The following is an 18,869-nucleotide window of genomic DNA, read 5'->3' on the forward strand; positions in this document are numbered from 1 at the left end:
TGGCCGTTCGGGCAGATGACGCTCGATCCCATGGGATTACTCAGAGCACTGCAAGACGGCTGGTCCCCCTGGTCCCCCTGGTCCCCCAGTAGCGCCCTCCTGACCCTGTAAGATCTGTAATATCCCCTTACACATTTCCAAAGGCCGCTCAGCAGCAGCGTCTCCCGCAGGAGAGAAGAACTAGAGGTAGACTTTTAAAGATGTGAAGGAAATGGCAGAGGTGCTCAAATAAAACGTATTACATGACCCATTAAATGATTAACACGTGTGATTCTAAAAATGGCATATGGAAAATTACTGCTACAAAACTTATCCTGCCACTCACCAGTTACAAGATCTTATCACATTTGTTCAGAGTTAATCTTAATTTTCTGTCTTGAAGCTTCTTCTTTCATTCATTCATTCATTCATAGAGCCCTGATTATATTTGATTTCTTTCTTTTTTTTTGCCAGTACACTTGCTTTATTGCAAGGATAAAGAACAAAACCCTACAAACAGCAAGGTAGGAAACAAAAGTTATTTATAATAGAAATACCTTTACCCACTCATTACTCCCAGGGTGCTTCTGATGGAATCGACAAACATCCTTTACTCGAGAGAAAGAAAAGTGTCTTTCTTTTGACTTCCATACACGTTTCAGGCTACCCTAAACTGATCTTTCACTGTAATGATCTCCCTAAATAGTGTCTGTGATCTGGTTTCAAAATGTAGGAGAAGGGATGAGAAGTGTCCCAGACGGAGAGAATGATGAGAAAGTGAAGACAAGGCCCACGCTGAAGAGAATGGATACAACTGAGGTCCAAACCAGGACCTAACAGAGCCAGCAAGGTCCTCTCCCCAGTCAGCCGGCCTGACAGCGACCAGGCTTCCTCTCCACCCTCCCCCCGACCCTCAGTTCACTGCATGTGGGCAGCTACTCACGGAGACTGCGGCCTTGGAGGAGGGGGTGGGTGGCTGGAGCTGAGGTGACATGTGAAAACCAAGACAGGTTTTTATAGAGAAGACTAAATTGTCAAATTCATCACTAAATTATGAAGAGAGCATTGTATGTCACATTTCTACACGTGAAAGTTTTGTTTTTGAGTGACTTCATGTGTGTTTAAGGGGCATTCTGTTCCCTACAAATATGTTACCAACATCTACTACATTTCTAGGACTTCAGTGGGTCTCAATGGGAAAAGCATTAAGTTGATCATTATGCCCAGGGCTGGCACTAACTAGGTGGGTATACTTTATTTAGCAAGTTGATAACCTCCCCGATTCTTCATTTTCTAATTTTACTTGAAGGTGGTTAGATATGATAATTAGACAACTTCCCATTTAAAATGCTGTGGATAGTACTGGGAACGTATATTATTTGCCTCTACGCGTTAAGCGTTGTGTTTTTGGATCATGCTTCCCTTCACATGCCACATTTGGGCCACGCTGTCTTTTTGGTTCTGTGAACCCGCCATCCTCCTTTCCACTTCGGGATTCCCACATTTGTTTTCTCTGCCTTGAGCACTCACCCCAAGCCATCACATGGTTGACCCCTTTTCCTCCCTCAGGTGATGGCATTAAGGTCATCTCCTCAGAAATCCACACAATCTAAGTAATCCCACTCGACCTAAGCCAAACTTCCTTTATATTAACTTATTTTATTATCTTGATAACACAATTATCTTAGATTATCTTGTTTATATATTGATATGCTATTCTTCTGAATCCCTAGCACACATCAGTCCCTGGAATTTAAGCATTCAGTAATTATTCATGTGAAAGAATGAATGCAGGCAACAAATGAATATTTACAATTTATAAGGTTTTAAATCCACATCAGCAACACAACTACTGCAAAATTATTTGTCTTGGGAAATCGATTCATCCTATATTTCAGGAAAAAAAAATGAATAAAAGAAGGGACTGCTACTCTCTTTCTTAACACCACAGTTTTTATTAAACACGCTTTCTAAGACGTTTTTTACCTGAGTCTTCCTAAAGGGCATAATGATGTATATAAAAGGAGTAGGTTTCTGTTTCCATAGATAATTGTTTTTCAAGTAGCAAAAAGACTGACTGTGTGGGAGACATTCTATCTTCTGGCTGGTAAAATATTATACGAAAAAAACTGTTGAAAATTCTGAAGAGTAACTTTCTAATTTTACATGAAAAACAAGCCTGTGATAAAGAAAGTCTGTGTAAGAGAGACAAACAAAAACAAGCTATAAATTAGGTCACTAGACTTACAACAATATTTTTGCAAGAAGTTTTTATAAGTTTTGGCTAGCTTTTAAGCTTGGACTATAAGATGTCCCAGGAGGCTAAATGAGCACAGGAATTTCTCCTCTGACAGGGTCACATGGAATGTCCTTTGTGAGCCTGGCTGAACATTTACCCTCATGCTCAAAGGTGGATCATTCCATTTACCTAAATCTATGCTTTCAGTAAGACATCAAGTATTTTATCTTTAATTAGGCAAGGCATTAAACTCCTATTTTCCACTGCACCTATTTCAAGTTATAAAGCTCTACATACATGCATACATACGTTCTCTTGTCTTTATTAAGGAAAAACTCTTTTATTTACCTAAAACGCTCTTTCTTTCTCTCAACTCTGAAGTTATTCTAGAAATTTGGTTCTTGGTGTAAAATACCATGTTTACTCTACCCAGACCATTTATTTTCATGAGAATTTGATTCTTCTTTCAAGCATCATCTTTTGAGATCAATGAAGAATTAAAGGGTATAGGAAAAGCTGGTGTAAGTAAATAGATTTTCTTACAGAGGCCAGAGACACAGTGGTAACTGGGATTGATGTCAGAAACATAAAATCATAAGCATCTAAAAAAGTACTGATAAAATTAAAAGAAAGACATCGTAATATATTATATAGTAAAAATGAACATAGATAAATCCTAGAATTATTTTAAAAAATGCATTTGGCATGCCAAATTTTAAATAGTAATCACTAACTGAAATTAATGTTAGTTTCTCAAAATTATCAGGCAGTTTTCCTACTTTACAGTGACATTAAAATCAAGAAAACCTGGAAAAATAAAAACGGAACCTTGAATGCAAGCAAAGATGCTTCAGTAATAATTTTCACACAAAGCCTCATTCTATGTTGTGCCCCAGTCTAACTGATCTTACCTGTTACTCACATAAGACGTTATGTAAAATAATGAAACAATGCAGGAAAAAAAAAATGGATCTTTGTCATATTTCACACTCACATTTTAGCAACCTCACAAAATTAAAAACATTGTCCAAATTAAATGTCAGGAGAATTATTTATTTTACCAAAGTGATAATGTACGTCTTGAAAGGCTTATTACTAGCTTCAAGGAAACAGAAAACAACTACAAAGCTAAGTTAAAGGCAACTTTATTACAATACTTTTCCAAACTTCAAAATGCATTTATTATTGAATTTAATCTAATATATAATACATTATATTACAAGACAGAAAGCATTTCTGGTCAGATATTTAGCTTGCATGTAAAGCCCAATACAGAGCTTCCTTGGAACAGCAATAACGCATAATAGTTTATATCACTAAGTAAAATATTTCTCTGATGTTGCATAAAGAATCATTCATATTGCAATTTATTTTATGTTCATTTCCCCTGATTTAGAAATAAAGCAAAGCTATCTTTTCTTCAACTTACTAGCTTATACCTAGAAGTTGTCTATATCCTAAACACACCCACCAGCTTAGAAATAATTGCTTTGGTAGAAAACAGGATTTTTAAAACTAACGAAACCAAACGAACACTATTATTTCCCCATTGCAAACAGGGGCAGAATTCTCTTCTTTCCTTTTTTGGGAGCCAAATCTGGGCCCTCCTGCTCTTCAGACAGTCACCCTCAATAATTTCTGCTTTACAAAAATACCCAAATCTGTAATGAACTCTATTCTAACAAAGTCATTTCTCTTTTATCTTGCCTCCTCATATTTGCTTACTTAGAAGCGTTTACAGCCCACTTTGAACATTACGTAATAATGAACTTTACGATAAAGTAACCTTGGGAAATGCAGTAACATAAAGGAAGTATTTTCCAAATTAGACAAGGACATTATTTGCTCATCTACCTCTGCTTCAACCAACCAACCAGATTCCACTTACGAAAATAATTCGTTTTCCAAGGTTACTCCTATAATAACAATAAAAACAGATGTAAATCCACTGAATCAATCTGGCTCCTTACTTCGCTCTCTCGGTTTAACATTTGTGAGCTACCAACTAGCACAAAACGTGTTCATCCTCCTTGTTTTCACAATGGCAGGAAATGGTTAGAGAAGTATAGAAAAGATTCTATTTTGTCTTTCATAAGGCAAATTTAAAACGGATTTTGCTATGAAGTTGGAAGAAAAGAAAAAGGGAACGAAAAGGCATGTGCTGGCTGCTCTTGGGGCAAGGTTCATAAATCACTGTACGTTAAGAGCGCGTGCTGAAACTTCATGGTGCCAGTCACGTAATTTTGTGTATTTGGGACTAAAGACGTGAAGGGGTGTCTTTTCCCTGCGGAAATAAAAAGAAAAGAAAGAAGAAAAGAGAGTGATAGAAGAGTCACAAGAAAGAGAAAGAAAAGGTTTCTACACTTAGATCACCATGCAGAAAACGTGCCTTCCAAAAGCTTAATTTCACAGAGCTGTTTTGTTTAACAGCGAAGATTTCAAGGGTAGAGCATGTTTAGAAGTACAGAAATTAATCTCTAGAGCCCTCTTGGAAACGTCCATTTTTTTCCCCCAAACAAAGCGACTGCAAGACAACATACGAACTCATTCACAAACATCTGTAGTGTTAGCAAAGCGCCCCCAGATATACCCTTCTGCCCACTCACTTCAATACTGAAGAAAACAAGCCACAGACAAAAAATCCAGACAGCTTCAACTAATTTAAAAATCTGTAAGTTGTACATTTCAGTCCCACAAAAGGCACCAAAGTTAAGCTTAGCTCCTAGGTGCAAAGACAAAATGCCATACCATTCACTTGAAAAACCACAAATTGAGACCATTCATAAAAGGAAAGCATTCAATTTACCAAAAGAAAGGACAACTTACTTTGCCTTCTTTGTATTATCAGTTTCAGATTCTTTCACTGAAATAAAATAAGCAATATCCAATGTCAGTTTGCTTTTATTTTAAATTTAAAATCACTTAAGCAATTACCTGTATCGATTAATACCAAATGGTCAAGTTACACAGAGCCGCTAAAAAAGTTCCTTATCACGTTGGCATTGGCTATACGCTATAGTCAGTACTATGACTACTACTACTGCTACACTTTTCAATATAACTCTCCTGAGCTGGTTGCTTATTTACAGTACCACTATGCATGGCATAATTTAAAAGCAAACTGTCTCAGGAAAATTACTATTTTCCAATAACTGTCCATCAGTCTAAATGCCACTCTCTGTGGCAGAGAAATATTCATCCATTAGAATCCCTAGGTATTCACTTACTACGTTCAGTCCCAGTGATCTGGGCGAGGATTCGGAAAGAGCGAGACTGAGTCGTTCCAGTCCTTGGACGCCAGTCTTCAGTATCTTCAATCAGTCTCTTCTTACTGGCATCACTGTGAGTAGGTATGTGATAAAACTCTGTATAACGATCCATAATGTGTTTTCTTGGTGGGCTAGGGTTCAAAAGGAAAAAAAAGGATTAAAGTATTTATAATTATGTTAAGAACAAAATAACTTCTCCCATATTATTTATAACTTATACATTTAATCTTCAATGTTCCTTTTGTGTATTTTGCTTTTTCAAGTATACTCAGTAACAATTTTTCTTAAAAAAAGGAAGCATCCTTCTAAAATAGAGTAGACTAGGTTATTTTTTTAAATTAGTTTTAAAAAAGGTACTTATATGCTAATATAAAATAATAGTATAGATGGCTATTCAACAGAAAGGTTACCGTTTGGGTAGGATTTTCCTTTTAATTGACAGAAGAAGGCAGCAGAAGAGAGATTTCAACATGAAGAAAAGGAAAAGAAAAGAATAAGAAAAGAAGGAAAATAACAAGAAATTGCAAAGTCCACAGTAATTAAAATCAAACAATTCAAAATTACTGGTATTGTTCATCTTATGGCTAACGAAGCAGATATGGACTACATCCACAACCACTGTTAAATACCCATATGCTGCTAAAATATGTTGGCTTTCACAAAATTAAATGATCATTTCTTCACCGGGCCCAGAAGCCATGAATGGTGTAGTACAGACTAAACCAACCATTCCAAACACAATTTTGAAAAGGGTCAGAACTTATTTTCTACGGTATTCTCATTTATGTGTACAGATATCCCTAACCCTAAATAAAGCTGGGCGCAGGATCACTGCTGTAAAGAGCTGTGGTCTATCAGAAACCAATGAAATATTTATCAAAAGACCAAGATATGAATTGTGGCTCTATGACTTTTGACTAGTCCATCTCACTGAGCCTCAGTTTTTTCATTTATAAGAATATCACACATAAAGTAGCACTGTTCTCAGGATTAAATGAAATAATATATGTGAAAGGGATGTGTAAACTACGGAGTTCAAGAACTTTGAGTTTGCTAAGACTATTCATTTTTCTATTAAGAAAGCATAAATACCAATATTACGGAATTTACAATGTACAGTATTTTATTAACACGTTAATCCAAGATCTAGGTAACTTTATAAATACTCCTCCCTTCTCAACCCCGCCCCCCAAATAGGATAAATGCAAACTAAATTATGAGTTTCGTTTCAGAAGAGAAGAAGGAACCTGAGCCTGGACTAGCAGACAAGTGGCACAAGATCCAAGCAGAGAAAGTACCCTAAGAGTGCCAGATGTGTGTGGCAACACCTGCTAGGTTAACTCACTGCTAAAAAATCACATTGCTATCAGAATGCCACGTGACTGGTGTCATTGTAATAGGGATACCATCAAAAACTGTCTCAGTACACTAGAACAGTTTTTGCCCAGTGACATGGTAGAATTAACGTTAACACTAGCTTTGCAGTCAGACAGGTAGTAGTTCTAAGCATACATCCTCCATTCAGTGTGTATTTTATGCAAATCATTTAACTTCTCCAAGTCTCGATTTTTACCACCTGAGAAATGGGGATTGCATCTACTTTAAAGGGTTGTTTTGAGGAATAAATAAGGTAGGTAAAGTATGTAAAAGTGCTTTCCACACTAAGTACCATAATGTGTTCTTTTATGATTATTAGAAAAATTATTTGCAATGCATGTTCTAAGACTACAAGTCATCATATATGTAAAGAACAGAATCAATAGTATTTACATATAATACTAATAATAGTATTTTAATAGTATTTAATGGTATATTTAGTAGCATATTTTAATAGTAATTCAAATTATTATTTATGATAAAATTTTAATATTCCAGGAGTGAAATACCTAAAATACCTTTTACTGATATTGAACAAAACCTCCTAACCCTTTTTAAAATAGACATAATTTTCTTTAATTACAAAATAATAGACATACGCTATTTCATAAATACACTGTCTCTGGCAGATTCCCAAACAGACAACACTTTATCTTATGCAATTACTTGAAAAACTTTATATTTAAGCTACTAAACTTATAGTTCTAAATTTCTCTATAGTCAGTAAGTGTTTACTCTTAAATGGTGCCAATTTCAGCTATAAGACTATTTTATCCTCTATAAAAGGTTTGGACTATAAAAATACAAAAAAATAGTGTTAAGCTAAGACACGAAGATTAATAAAATGTCACCACTTAAGAATATTTTTTAGCCACAACACACTTGTGAAAAGAACAGTGCATCTTAGACTCTTTTGTGACATTCACCACAGCTTAAGGTCTGTGTCAAGTGATAGAAAGTTTCTAAACATTTACTGCCTTTGAAACTCTCATGACTATGATTAAAGAAGGGAATAATCTCAATAATTTGATTTTTTGAAATGTATTTGGGATCGAATATAAATTCAACTATCAAGAGGAAACAATTTATTTCAAAATACAGACATTCAAAATTAGCAAATTTATTCAAAATTTTAAAAAATATTAAACACGGGAGGCCCCAACCATATCTCTAACTCCAGTATATACTGTCTATAATAATAATCTATCTTTCTGAAGGTTTAGCTTTCTAGCATGGAAAACAAGTTTCCTAGGCTCCTAATATATTTGAAAATTCTAAGCAATGAGAAGAGACTAACAAAATTTGGTAATGGTGTTAAGTTGAAAGCCAGATGAAAAGTTGCAGAGAGACAATGATGAAAATTAGAAAAGAAACCACCGATGAGGTACTTACACAGTGCCAGGGTTACTGAAGGAGGAATAACACACACACAGAAAGATGTGATAGAGTAGAGAAGACAGTGATGTTCCCAGGATGATGGGCAACAAAGATGAGGCCAAAGAAAAAAGAAGAAAAAATGAAATAACAAAATTCAAAAAAATGAAAACATTACACCAAACATCATGCTTCAAAATAATCACGTAAATGCAGACAAACAAAAATGAACAAGTGTTAGTCAAAATTCTGTTACACTGTTATTATTTGGAGAACAGTTTTATCTGTATTTGTTTGTTTCCAAAAAACACTGAAAAATATTTTATATATTAATGCTAGTTGAAGTCTCAAGTTACTAATACCAAGAAAGATTCACTATTTAAAATTTTTTTCTAGGTTTTTATAAAATTTATTTTAGAGTGAATCCAAATTCCTACCATGGTTCCTAATAAAAGGCAGAGATTAAAATATAAATAAGATGTCAGATATAGAAACAGATCATTTTAGAATCACTTTTAAAATCCGAGCAGACTAAATCTTTCAGTCTCACATAAGATAGGAAGTATACATTACTAATAGCAAGTGTAATCTTCTCACATAAATTATCCTGAGACATACATTATAAAGGAATAATACGCTATATGAAAATTTTCTCTTATTTTTTAAAATGAAGTGATTATGATGAAAAATATATGAAGCAGTGGGTCATAAATAATAGTCTATTACTCAATTTTCATACTCTCCCCTGTCCATCGTTACCACCGCCCTCATTCAGAAGCAAATGCCAGGAAGTTTAGAGCTCACTTGGAGGAACTCCAGAGTTCTGTGTTATCAGCAACCTAATTATTGCCCAGAAAGGCATGTTTGATATGATAAAAGAACTAGGTTAATAACACCTAAAGAGGAAAGACATAATTCATTCATATAGCCTATTAAGCATAAAATCATTAAAAACAAATATATTCACATTCTATTATGTATAGAGACGATAAAAGTATAAAATGCTATACAGCTTCTCTATGCATTGTTGAATCAATCCTACCGCAATGATGTTTAGTCAGAGTAACTAATTACTCATTATAAACGCAGTGAGAAAAGCTGCCTACCAGTTTGAATACTAAGACTGTGCATTGTAGCTAAGCGGTATTTCCACACGTCAAAGTCAGTTTCATTAACTCAATAAAGGGCTGAGTTTTGCTGAGTGGGGGTGAGATGCAGGATTAAGTTAATCTCAGTAATTTATGGGTATTTAGTCTTCTCTAAACCACAATGCAAAGCATTCTCTCCTCTGCCTTGCTATTTTAAATAGTAGGGAAACAGTTTTTCAAAATAACCTCCTCTGAATCACCTCAGAATAAAATCTTAGATATATATTTAAACATTTTAAAATTTAGGGAAGAAGTTTTATGTCAAAATGAAGTTGGGGGGAAATATTCTACGATGTGGTAAGGGGTAGCCAGCAGAGGGTTGATTAGTTAAAACCTGAAGATGCCAATTTTAATACTTTGAACAGATATTTTCATGAATTTTAGAAAATGTGCCCAAGTGGAATAGTCCATCATACACCACAGTGGCATTTGTGCCAACGTGACAAGTCAGATGACGTGGCTTTTCACCCTAGCTACGCCACCCACTTCCTCTGTGCCTGGACAAGCGGCAATCCCCAAGAAGCCTCCTTTTCCTCAATGGTGAAATGGATTACAATGTCTTCATCTTTCAGAATTCTTGTAAGGGTGTACGTTTTTGTATTTGAAAGCACTCTGAAAACTATACAAATACAGATTTGTTGTTAGAATAGATCCTCCAGCGACTCAACATAGAAAAAGTATTATCAAACTCAACTGTAGTTTATGCACATTATTCACTCATGTAGCCTCAATTCACTTAATTTATCCTCAAGTCTATAACCATGAAAAACAAATACTAATTCAAAGTAACAGAAATAAGCCCAGGGCACAAACAGGTGACAGAACCAAAAATTTGGCAAGACACACCGAAATTTGGCTCCAAAAAACCCTAGGCTTGAATCTTAGCTCTATCACTTGAGAATTCAATCACACACTGCATTTAAAAACATCTAGCACAATGCTTAGTAATAATGAAAAAATTAATGAATCTTAATCTGCATTTTAAAAATGTATATTTAACCTAAATGCTTAAATTTATTTTTCCAAGTCCCATTTTTTTCCCCTTTATAAGTCAAATTGTTACACTGGAATCTAGTAACTAGTGGAAATCTTTGTGTATAGAATTTAACTTTAAATAGACAAACAATAAATCAGGGCTTGGGGGTGTTTCTCTAGTGCATTGTGCAATATTCTTATGTGTCTATAACATGAAACTCTTCAATTAGATCATAGCCAGGCTGGAAGAAAGTTGCTCTAATAATTCAATAGTTAATCCCTCCAGTGTGTCTAAGATAGATATTCCATATGTCCAATTCTACTCTAGAGTAGGATGATAAGGAAATTTCAGCACATGCTCAGAATAATCATAACATAAAATTAATTTAAGTTCTTACCTAATGTGATTTTTATCTATTTTTAAAGCTAGTAATCACCAGTTTATCATCAATACCAACAGACACAAAAGCAAGGTTTTGAAGTTATACCACAGTTATTTTCAATGCTTATGCCAACTACCTGTGACACTTAACAAACTGGTACTTAACTCTCTTAACAAATTCCAAGGTGCACAGAATTTTTATCATCCAGTGACACACAACTGCATATATAGAGTTCTCAAACTTTCAGTAACACTGGCTGAAAAATCGAAATGGTTCTTAAAGATTTTACCTGGGAAGTACTGGGTTTTGATATGAATTTGGAAAACAACTCAGTTTTATATGTACTATTCAATAGTGGTACATACGTTTATGCTTTATATTCTATCTTTATCTTTGTATTCTAATAGTCTTGACTGATACAAATTACCCCGAACATTACCTCTTTTAAACCATTACACAGCAAACCCCACATATATTTTATGATAAAAGTTAAACACTACTATTTACTACCATAAAGGAATTCACCACAACACAGCAATGCAAAACCAAACTCATTGAAAAGGCTAAATGTGGTTATTCTAAATTACAGCTATTTTGCAAAATTTAGCCTAATTTTGCAAAAATCGGGCATTCATGCTGTTTACTCATATATAAGTCACCATATTTTCTCTCCAGTAATGTGGATACTAACTCTGTCACTTTTGTTTTCTGTAAAGAGAAAAGCATTTAAAAATATTACTGTCATATCATGTTTTGTATCTTCCAAGGCCAGGTTCTTCAAAATCCCACATAAGAACTGTTAGAAGAAACTGCAGTCCAATGAAATTAAAATTAATTAAGGATGCATGAGAGACTTACCTCTTGAAAGCAGTGGCACATTATAATGCAAGGGCATATGGAAAGGGAAAAGGTAAATCAGTTAAACTACTTGATGTAAAATAGACTCCTTTCCAGTTTGGAATATAAAGTTCCATTTTGCTCTAAGTAGAGTAAGGAGAATAATAAAGAAGACAGTAAGCCAAAACTAAAAATTCATATATGTACAAGATGGACTAAAAATTTCTTAGAAGTACCTTGTTCATTATTACTTATAAGAAGGAATAGGAATGTTAACGTAGTATTATTAAGAAATATTATAAAGATAGCAACACAATCGTTAGATTTCATACCATTAGGATGAATAACTATTTCTCAGTAATGAGGCATAATTCATAAGTACTTATTTGTCTTATGTTTATTAATCCTAGACAAATTTGGGTGGGATGCCTATAAATCACTTAAAAACTAATAGTCCTCCTGCTTTGAAGAAAAAGATAACTTATGCATTTAACTTCACATCCTCCTAAACTCCTAAATTTTTGGTTACTGGCATGTATTAGTTTTAAAATAAAAAGTAATTCATAAAAAGTAACAACTCTCTCTTAAAAAAAAAGGAACAACCCTCAACTGTGAAAGAGTTTTGCTGAAGATCTTTTGTCACACTATAAAAATGTGGAAAATTCAATAATCACATAAGTAGTAAAAACGCTGACAGTGATTTCAGGAAAATAGTTTGACACCGGATGCAGGAAATTCATCAATATCACAAAACACCTGCTCTTCAAAATGACACATCACTGACTGGTAAATAGTAAAATGTGTGATTTATTTTCGATTTTTCTGCTCTAAATGTAGTAAGAGAAAGAGCACTGCAAATATGTCTCAGAACTTCATAGATACTTTGTTTTCAAGTTTTCATCGTGCTAACATATCTGGACAACATCTGAAATTAAGCTATTTTTAAATTGATTAATTTACGAATCCAAAGCAGTAATTTGCTTGTTAATGATGCAAAATATGTAATAATCCCTTCTGTCCTGAACCTTGTGCAGCGCTGAACACCAGGCATGTGCTCGATAACCACATGTCGACTGATTAAGAAGCCACTGTAGAGACCCTGTAACCATACCTCTGCCTACAGCTTCAGTTGAAAAATAATAAGCTTTAAATCATTTCAAGTTTGATCACCAAAGCTGTACTCATAAAACACAATTTCAGCTTGGTATTTTCACATGTTTTCAATGTAGTACCTTTCCGTAACCTCAATTTGCTTTTATCTCTACAAGTTTCCATTAAGAAGGCTTTCTTATAAAATTTCAAGAAATGTTAGCAAGGAGAAAAGATTTTAACTCAAATACTTCCTTCAAAGGACTTTTTTCTACTGAGCCTGGAATTTAACAAACACAATAAACTTCTGCTTTTAGTTTTCTGTGGGGCTAGCATTTGACAGGCAGCATCTGTTTTTCCAAGGTACTACTTTGATTACTCTAAAATCTATTGTCTTAAAAAAGACATACCAAAAAAAATATAACCAAACGCATCTCAACACTACATACTACTTATCTTCCTCACATGAAAGAAGAGATAACTTAGGACACTAGTTTTCCTCAATTTATACATCGAAACTTTCAAAAGCCATCCACCAGCACAAAACCGCATGTAGGGCCCAGTAGCTGTCCTTCCAGACCTGCCCCTTCCTCTCAGCAACAGCCTGGAACCCTGCCACCTTCGTTTTCAAAGCCCCCAAGTTGCCATGGCAGCAGTGCTATGAAAGCACAGCCCCTTCATTACATGAATTAACATTCAGAAGGGATTATCTCAGAAAGGACCTATCTACACAATTATTTTAATTATATTTTCCTGGGAACCGGCATTGGTAAAAACAATCACGCATGCAGATTATTTCCCTTTGTTTTCCTTTTAAAAGACACTTTTGTCACAATAAATCTGATCAAAATGATTTTACAAAAATGACTTTGGCTTAAAGTACGGTCACTGGATTCCAAAAAGAATAAAATAACCGTCTATAAATGGAGGCTGCTGAAAACAGACTTCAACCAGTTTTTAAAAAATCTGTACCATAAAGAGGGGAAAATTATAAGGAATGGATTTTCAAAAAATTCTGCTAACATTATATATTTAGTGTCCACTGCTTTAAATTTTAGAAATATTTTTACAGTGAAATATCCTTTAATTTGCTTCTGATATTTTTTAAGCATCCTTTAATGTTACTGTCCTCTCATCACTGTTTGATTTTAAAGACTAAATTCCAGCATAAGTTTATCTGAAAAGAATGTTGCTTAGCTAGCTGACCTAAGCTAATGCATCATACATAGACATGAGTCAAAACTAAATTTGTTTTCTGTCTTAAAACTACTTCCTAGAAAAAAAGCTTCTTACAGACTTCTCATTTCCTCTCTTTAGCATGAGATACATAAGCTGACACGACTGCAACCACTCTGTTTCAACTTTTGGTGGCTCATAAAAGGATGGAAAAATTGAGGAAGAAAGATTCAAGGTTTGCCTTGCATTATAAGGGCCAGCTGCTCCACGTTGTGCCAGGACTTGGAGAAAAAGAGTTACAGAGTCTGTTACATGGTTCATAACAGGTCAAAATGCATAATTAGGTCTGGATTAACCTATAATCGCCTTGCAGAAAGTGTTGTATTGTATGTAACATAACGCTACATGTTAATGAAGCAAATGAAACCTTCATCTCCCTCCCTTCAAAGAACAGCTGATTTTGGGGGGGATGGAAATTAAGTTTTGCTTGGAAATTGCCTGAAAGAAGAGTTTTGATAAGAGCAGAAAGCACCCTTGGCCACCTACCCATTTTGCTGTTTACTGTCACCCTGGGATCCTCTTCTCTGTCCCTCCGCTAGCTCCTGGGCAGTCTCGGCACACACGCTGGTGACTGTGGGCTGCCGTGGGACATTAACTGCAGGTTTACCAGCGCTCAGTGCAGATGACCGCTGGTCAGCACTAACACTGGCATTAGCATGCGGTCCAGATGCAGCGAATGGGGGAGGAGTGACAGCGGCCCCGGGTGCAGGGGAAGCATGTGATGAAGTGGTCGCATGGGCTGGGGTGAAGGCGGACGATGGTGATGGGATGGATGTGACTTTTGGTGAAGACACAGAACCAAAGGGTCGTGGTGCCTTATTGTAGGCCATGTTGGCTGTGGAAGTGACTTTGGACACAGCAGGAGATGGAATGGGCACAGGTTTAACTACTTCTTTAGGTTCTCCCTATGTAAAATAAAAATAAACATACACAAAAACAGGCCAAAGACATGCAAAATAGATCCACTGAAAAGAACACACAGCTAGTTTGTAAAAAGACAAACACAATCATGTTAGCAGGCCAAACTTCACACGTTTTCAGATAAAAACAATGAGTTGATATAACACAGTATGCATGCCAACTGGTCCCAACATGCATAACGTGGATGCACATACTGAGTAATTTTTTTTTAATAAAAATGAAAGGAGTTCAAAATATTTAGGAAGTAGATTAGAAAAGTTATCAAAAAGCCTAAAGGCCAAAATAAGTACCAATTCAGACATATTCCAAAGGAAAATTTTCTAAATACCCCACAGTAAACAAAACATCACTAACCAAAATATTTATTTAAAAATATCCAGAGTCTCAATTATAATTCCATCTTTCAAACCTGTTTAATTACTCTCCAGAGTACAATTATTTGATTCATGCAGAAGCAGCAGCACATTTCTAACTCAATTAAAAACAAAACAAAACAAAACAACCGAAGGAATGTTCATTTTCATCTGACTCAGAAATGTGCACATTCTAATTATTTTGAATCAAGAAATCACTCCTTAAAAAAAAAACTCAACAAAAAAAGCAAACAAATCAACAAAACAAAATCAATCCTTTCCCTTTCCTGTAATCCACCTGTTGTTTCTCTCTCTGGAATGTTGTGAGATATCACTAAAGATGGAATAAATTTCTTCCCTTTTCTAAAATAAATATTTAATATTTAGTAGTTACATGAGGGGAAAAAAAGATCTTAGATGTTTCTTCACTGCCATCAGTCAAAGAAAAAAAACAACTAGGAAAGCTCAATTCCTCCTAAAATTAACAGAATTTGTGTTTGCAAATCCCTATCCCAGAGTAAGTATGAAGTTAAAAACAAAAAACAACAGCTTAAGCTTCTATGACATTCAAGAATAAGTCCCTACCATCCCCAAAGAAAAACAATCAAAATTCCTTAAAAAGCATACAATGGTGGCTCTATTATGTTTAATTTGAAGGAAAAAAAAGTAATCTAAATTAATGTTACAGAAATAATAAAGCTAACTGCGGGGGATAAAGTACCTTCACGCCTCTGGGAATCAATATAAATAAATTCAATGGAAAGGCACAAGTAAAATTAAGGAGAAAACCCCCAAAAGCGCAAAACCAGATTATATGAATAATGGCTTAGGACAATTTCAGGATAATATGAGCAAAAAAGGGTACTTGCCAATAACCTAATCCAAGAATACTCTGAAAATGTAATTTAAAAACTCATTAATATTACTAATAAAATGTTATTAAAGACTTACTGTGATATTCATCTTTTTAGATTATGTGAATAGAGATAGGCAAATTAAAAGTGAAGGTAAGAAATCTGGATATGAGTTATTGATAACATACGACATTGGAAATAATGTTTAAATGATGAGGAATAATTTCAGATGATAATTCTGTATGTGTTGATTTCCACTTTCCCTCGTCATCTTTAAAGAAGAAGAACTGTGCGGAGAACTGCATCGAAACTATAAATTGTCAGTATGACTGGAGACAGGAACGCAAGTTACAGTGGTTCAAGAGGGACAGTCAAATAATGTCCTAGTGATGCTAGATTAGAAACACACCTTTTGAACAGGAACCGGCTCAGGCTTGGGTGTAGCAGATGCTCTGAGGAAAAAAAAGAAAAAGGAAAAAAACATGAATTTTTGCAAACTTCTTACTAATGGAATTTTTATTATTATATACCTCAATATACTAAATCATCAGAATTTACAGTTTCATAATTCATGGTTTTACTATTCACAATCTAATTAGTTCATGCAGCTCAAATGCTGTAAGATCCAATACCTCATATACTAGGTATTCATTAGTGTATGAATACCCACTCTACCCACTCAAGAATGAGGAAAGACAAACACCAGTCCTGTTTGCTAATGCATCCATGTTTAACCTTTAAATTAAGGCTATTCCCTACCAAAAAGGGTAAGGTAAAATAAACATGACTTTCTGATCCCTGCATGGCTCCTGAAACAAATAATCTGCATCTCTATCTCCAATAGTATCTGCCTTTTCTCCTATCATCCATGAATATGCCCAGAGGACATTGGATGTTTTTGTGAAGATACTGAATAAATTCTGCTTGAACTGGGTCACTGAAGGCATACTAATTTTGTATTTATATTCTTCAGTGCACGTTACTGTATCTTTTCTACTAAAACCAAACTAAGTTCTTCCACTAGGCTATAATTTCAGTGAATGCAATGACCGCGCCCCACTTGTGTCTATATCAGCACTGCACCTGGCATGTAATAGGTCATCAGTAATGAGTGTAGAAAGGAGAGAACAGGGAAGAAGGACAAAAATCCATGCACAGAACTATTCTCATATTCAAATATATTATTCTTAATCTATGCTTTTTTGCATTATTACTGTCCCTTTGGTTATCATGGACTAATAATAATGATAATTGATTTGGAGTGAGTATGTCATATAATCAAGACAAATAACCAAAGTAGCAACTATCATTATCCCCATGCTTCACATGAGAAACTCCAAAATTAAAGTAAATTACTTCTAGGATGGCACTAAGGCCAACGGTCCTTATATATTACAATACACTGGCTGTAGTCAAGGACAGTAACTAAATGATTGGAGAGCTTCTAATGATTTAAAGGCTATTTTCCCAGAATTAAGGTACATGTTATGTTTAATAATGTCAGAAGCAGTTTGACTCCTCTTACAACACAGAAGCCTGAGGATAAGACAGCAAGTGCAGAATTCAAGAAATGTAACCATAGTACGTAAATAATAAGTGATAATTTTAAGATGCAAACCATGAGATCATTTTACTTACAGAGAAGCTAACACAGGATATTTGGTCTCCATGATCATAACCTAGTAATGAACTCTGATCAACATTTTTAGCAGCAACTGAATTTCCCAATAACAACTAATTTGGTTAGCCAGGGCAGGCAGACTGAATAATTGGCTAACCTAATGAGAGATCACAATGGATGCTAACATTTGGTTAGTGCCATGTAGAATTACCCTCTGGCAGGTGTACAACTTTCCACGTGTGGTCTCAATCAGACAATTTCTCTTTTAGCTTATAGGGTTATTATAACAAGCAAAGGAAACAAGTTCAAATACAGAACAATGGAATCTTCCTTTCATTGAAATTTCACAGTAAGATGTAATCACAAAGGATCTACTCATTAAAACTACCCAAGACATGATTGAAAGTTTGCCATGGGACTTCCCTGGTGGCACAGTAGTTAAGAATCCGCCTGCCAATGCAGGGGACACGGGTTCAAGTCCTGGTCTGGGAAGATCCCACATGCCGCAGAGCAGCTAAGCCCCTGCACCACAACTACTGAGCCTGTGCTCTAGAGCCCGGGAGCCACAACTACTGAGCCCACGTGCCACAACTACTGAAGCCCGTGCGCCTAGAGCCCGTGCTCCACAATGAGAAGCCACCGCAATGAGAAGCCTGCGCACCGCAACAAAGAGTAGCCCCCGCTCGCCACAACTAGAGAAAAGCCTGCACAGCAACAAAGACCCAACGCAGCCAAAAAAAAAAAAAAGCTTGCCATAATAGAGAAGACAATATTCTTTTTCATTTTTCATCTGGACACTTAAAGGTACACGGAGCTCTTCTAGCAACACAAAAACAATTTATACAAAAGACGGATGTTTAACAGTCACTAGGTTTCCAAACAGAAGAAAACGCACATATCCTACATCTATGAAAACAAACCCCTTAGTTTTTTCTAGGTGTTAGTTCTTATTTAAACAGGTTAGCAACAACAACAACAAAAGCCCCAGAATGGTTAGTTTTCATTAACTTTAGAGCCCAACCTCTTAGTTTGTTGAGAACGCATAGAGTAATGAGTCTTAACATATTTTATGGAATGAAAGTTCTACAAAAATACTTCTTAAAATATGAATTCACAAAAAAATTTTAAACTGGATCTTGAATATCTGCCCTGCTTGCCTTCTGATAAAGTCCCGTAAGTGCAATGACATGAAATAAGAAAAGCAGTCAAAGAGG

General features: G+C 35.2%; 1 protein-coding gene across 5 annotated transcripts in view; it reads right to left on the minus strand.

The window, feature by feature from the left end:
* Positions 1-18,869, minus strand: part of PDLIM5 (PDZ and LIM domain 5) — a 209,116-nt gene that overhangs the window by 84,003 nt on the left and 106,244 nt on the right. For 3 of the 5 annotated variants that reach the window (XM_082838452.1, XM_082838456.1, XM_082838453.1), the window contains 4 exons: positions 16,444-16,486; positions 14,393-14,811; positions 5,446-5,618; positions 5,045-5,081 (listed from right to left, as the gene is read on the minus strand). In XM_082838452.1, coding sequence (XP_082694578.1) covers positions 5,045-5,081; positions 5,446-5,618; positions 14,393-14,811; positions 16,444-16,486 — 672 coding nt within the window. The remainder of the gene's footprint in view (positions 1-5,044; positions 5,082-5,445; positions 5,619-14,392; positions 14,812-16,443; positions 16,487-18,869) is intronic. The other 2 variants (XM_082838454.1, XM_082838455.1) reach the window with 2 other exon arrangements.

This window comes from Leucopleurus acutus (assembly GCF_964270905.1).
Source record: "Leucopleurus acutus genome assembly, chromosome: 4".
NCBI classification, from domain to species: domain Eukaryota; kingdom Metazoa; phylum Chordata; class Mammalia; order Artiodactyla; family Delphinidae; genus Leucopleurus; species Leucopleurus acutus.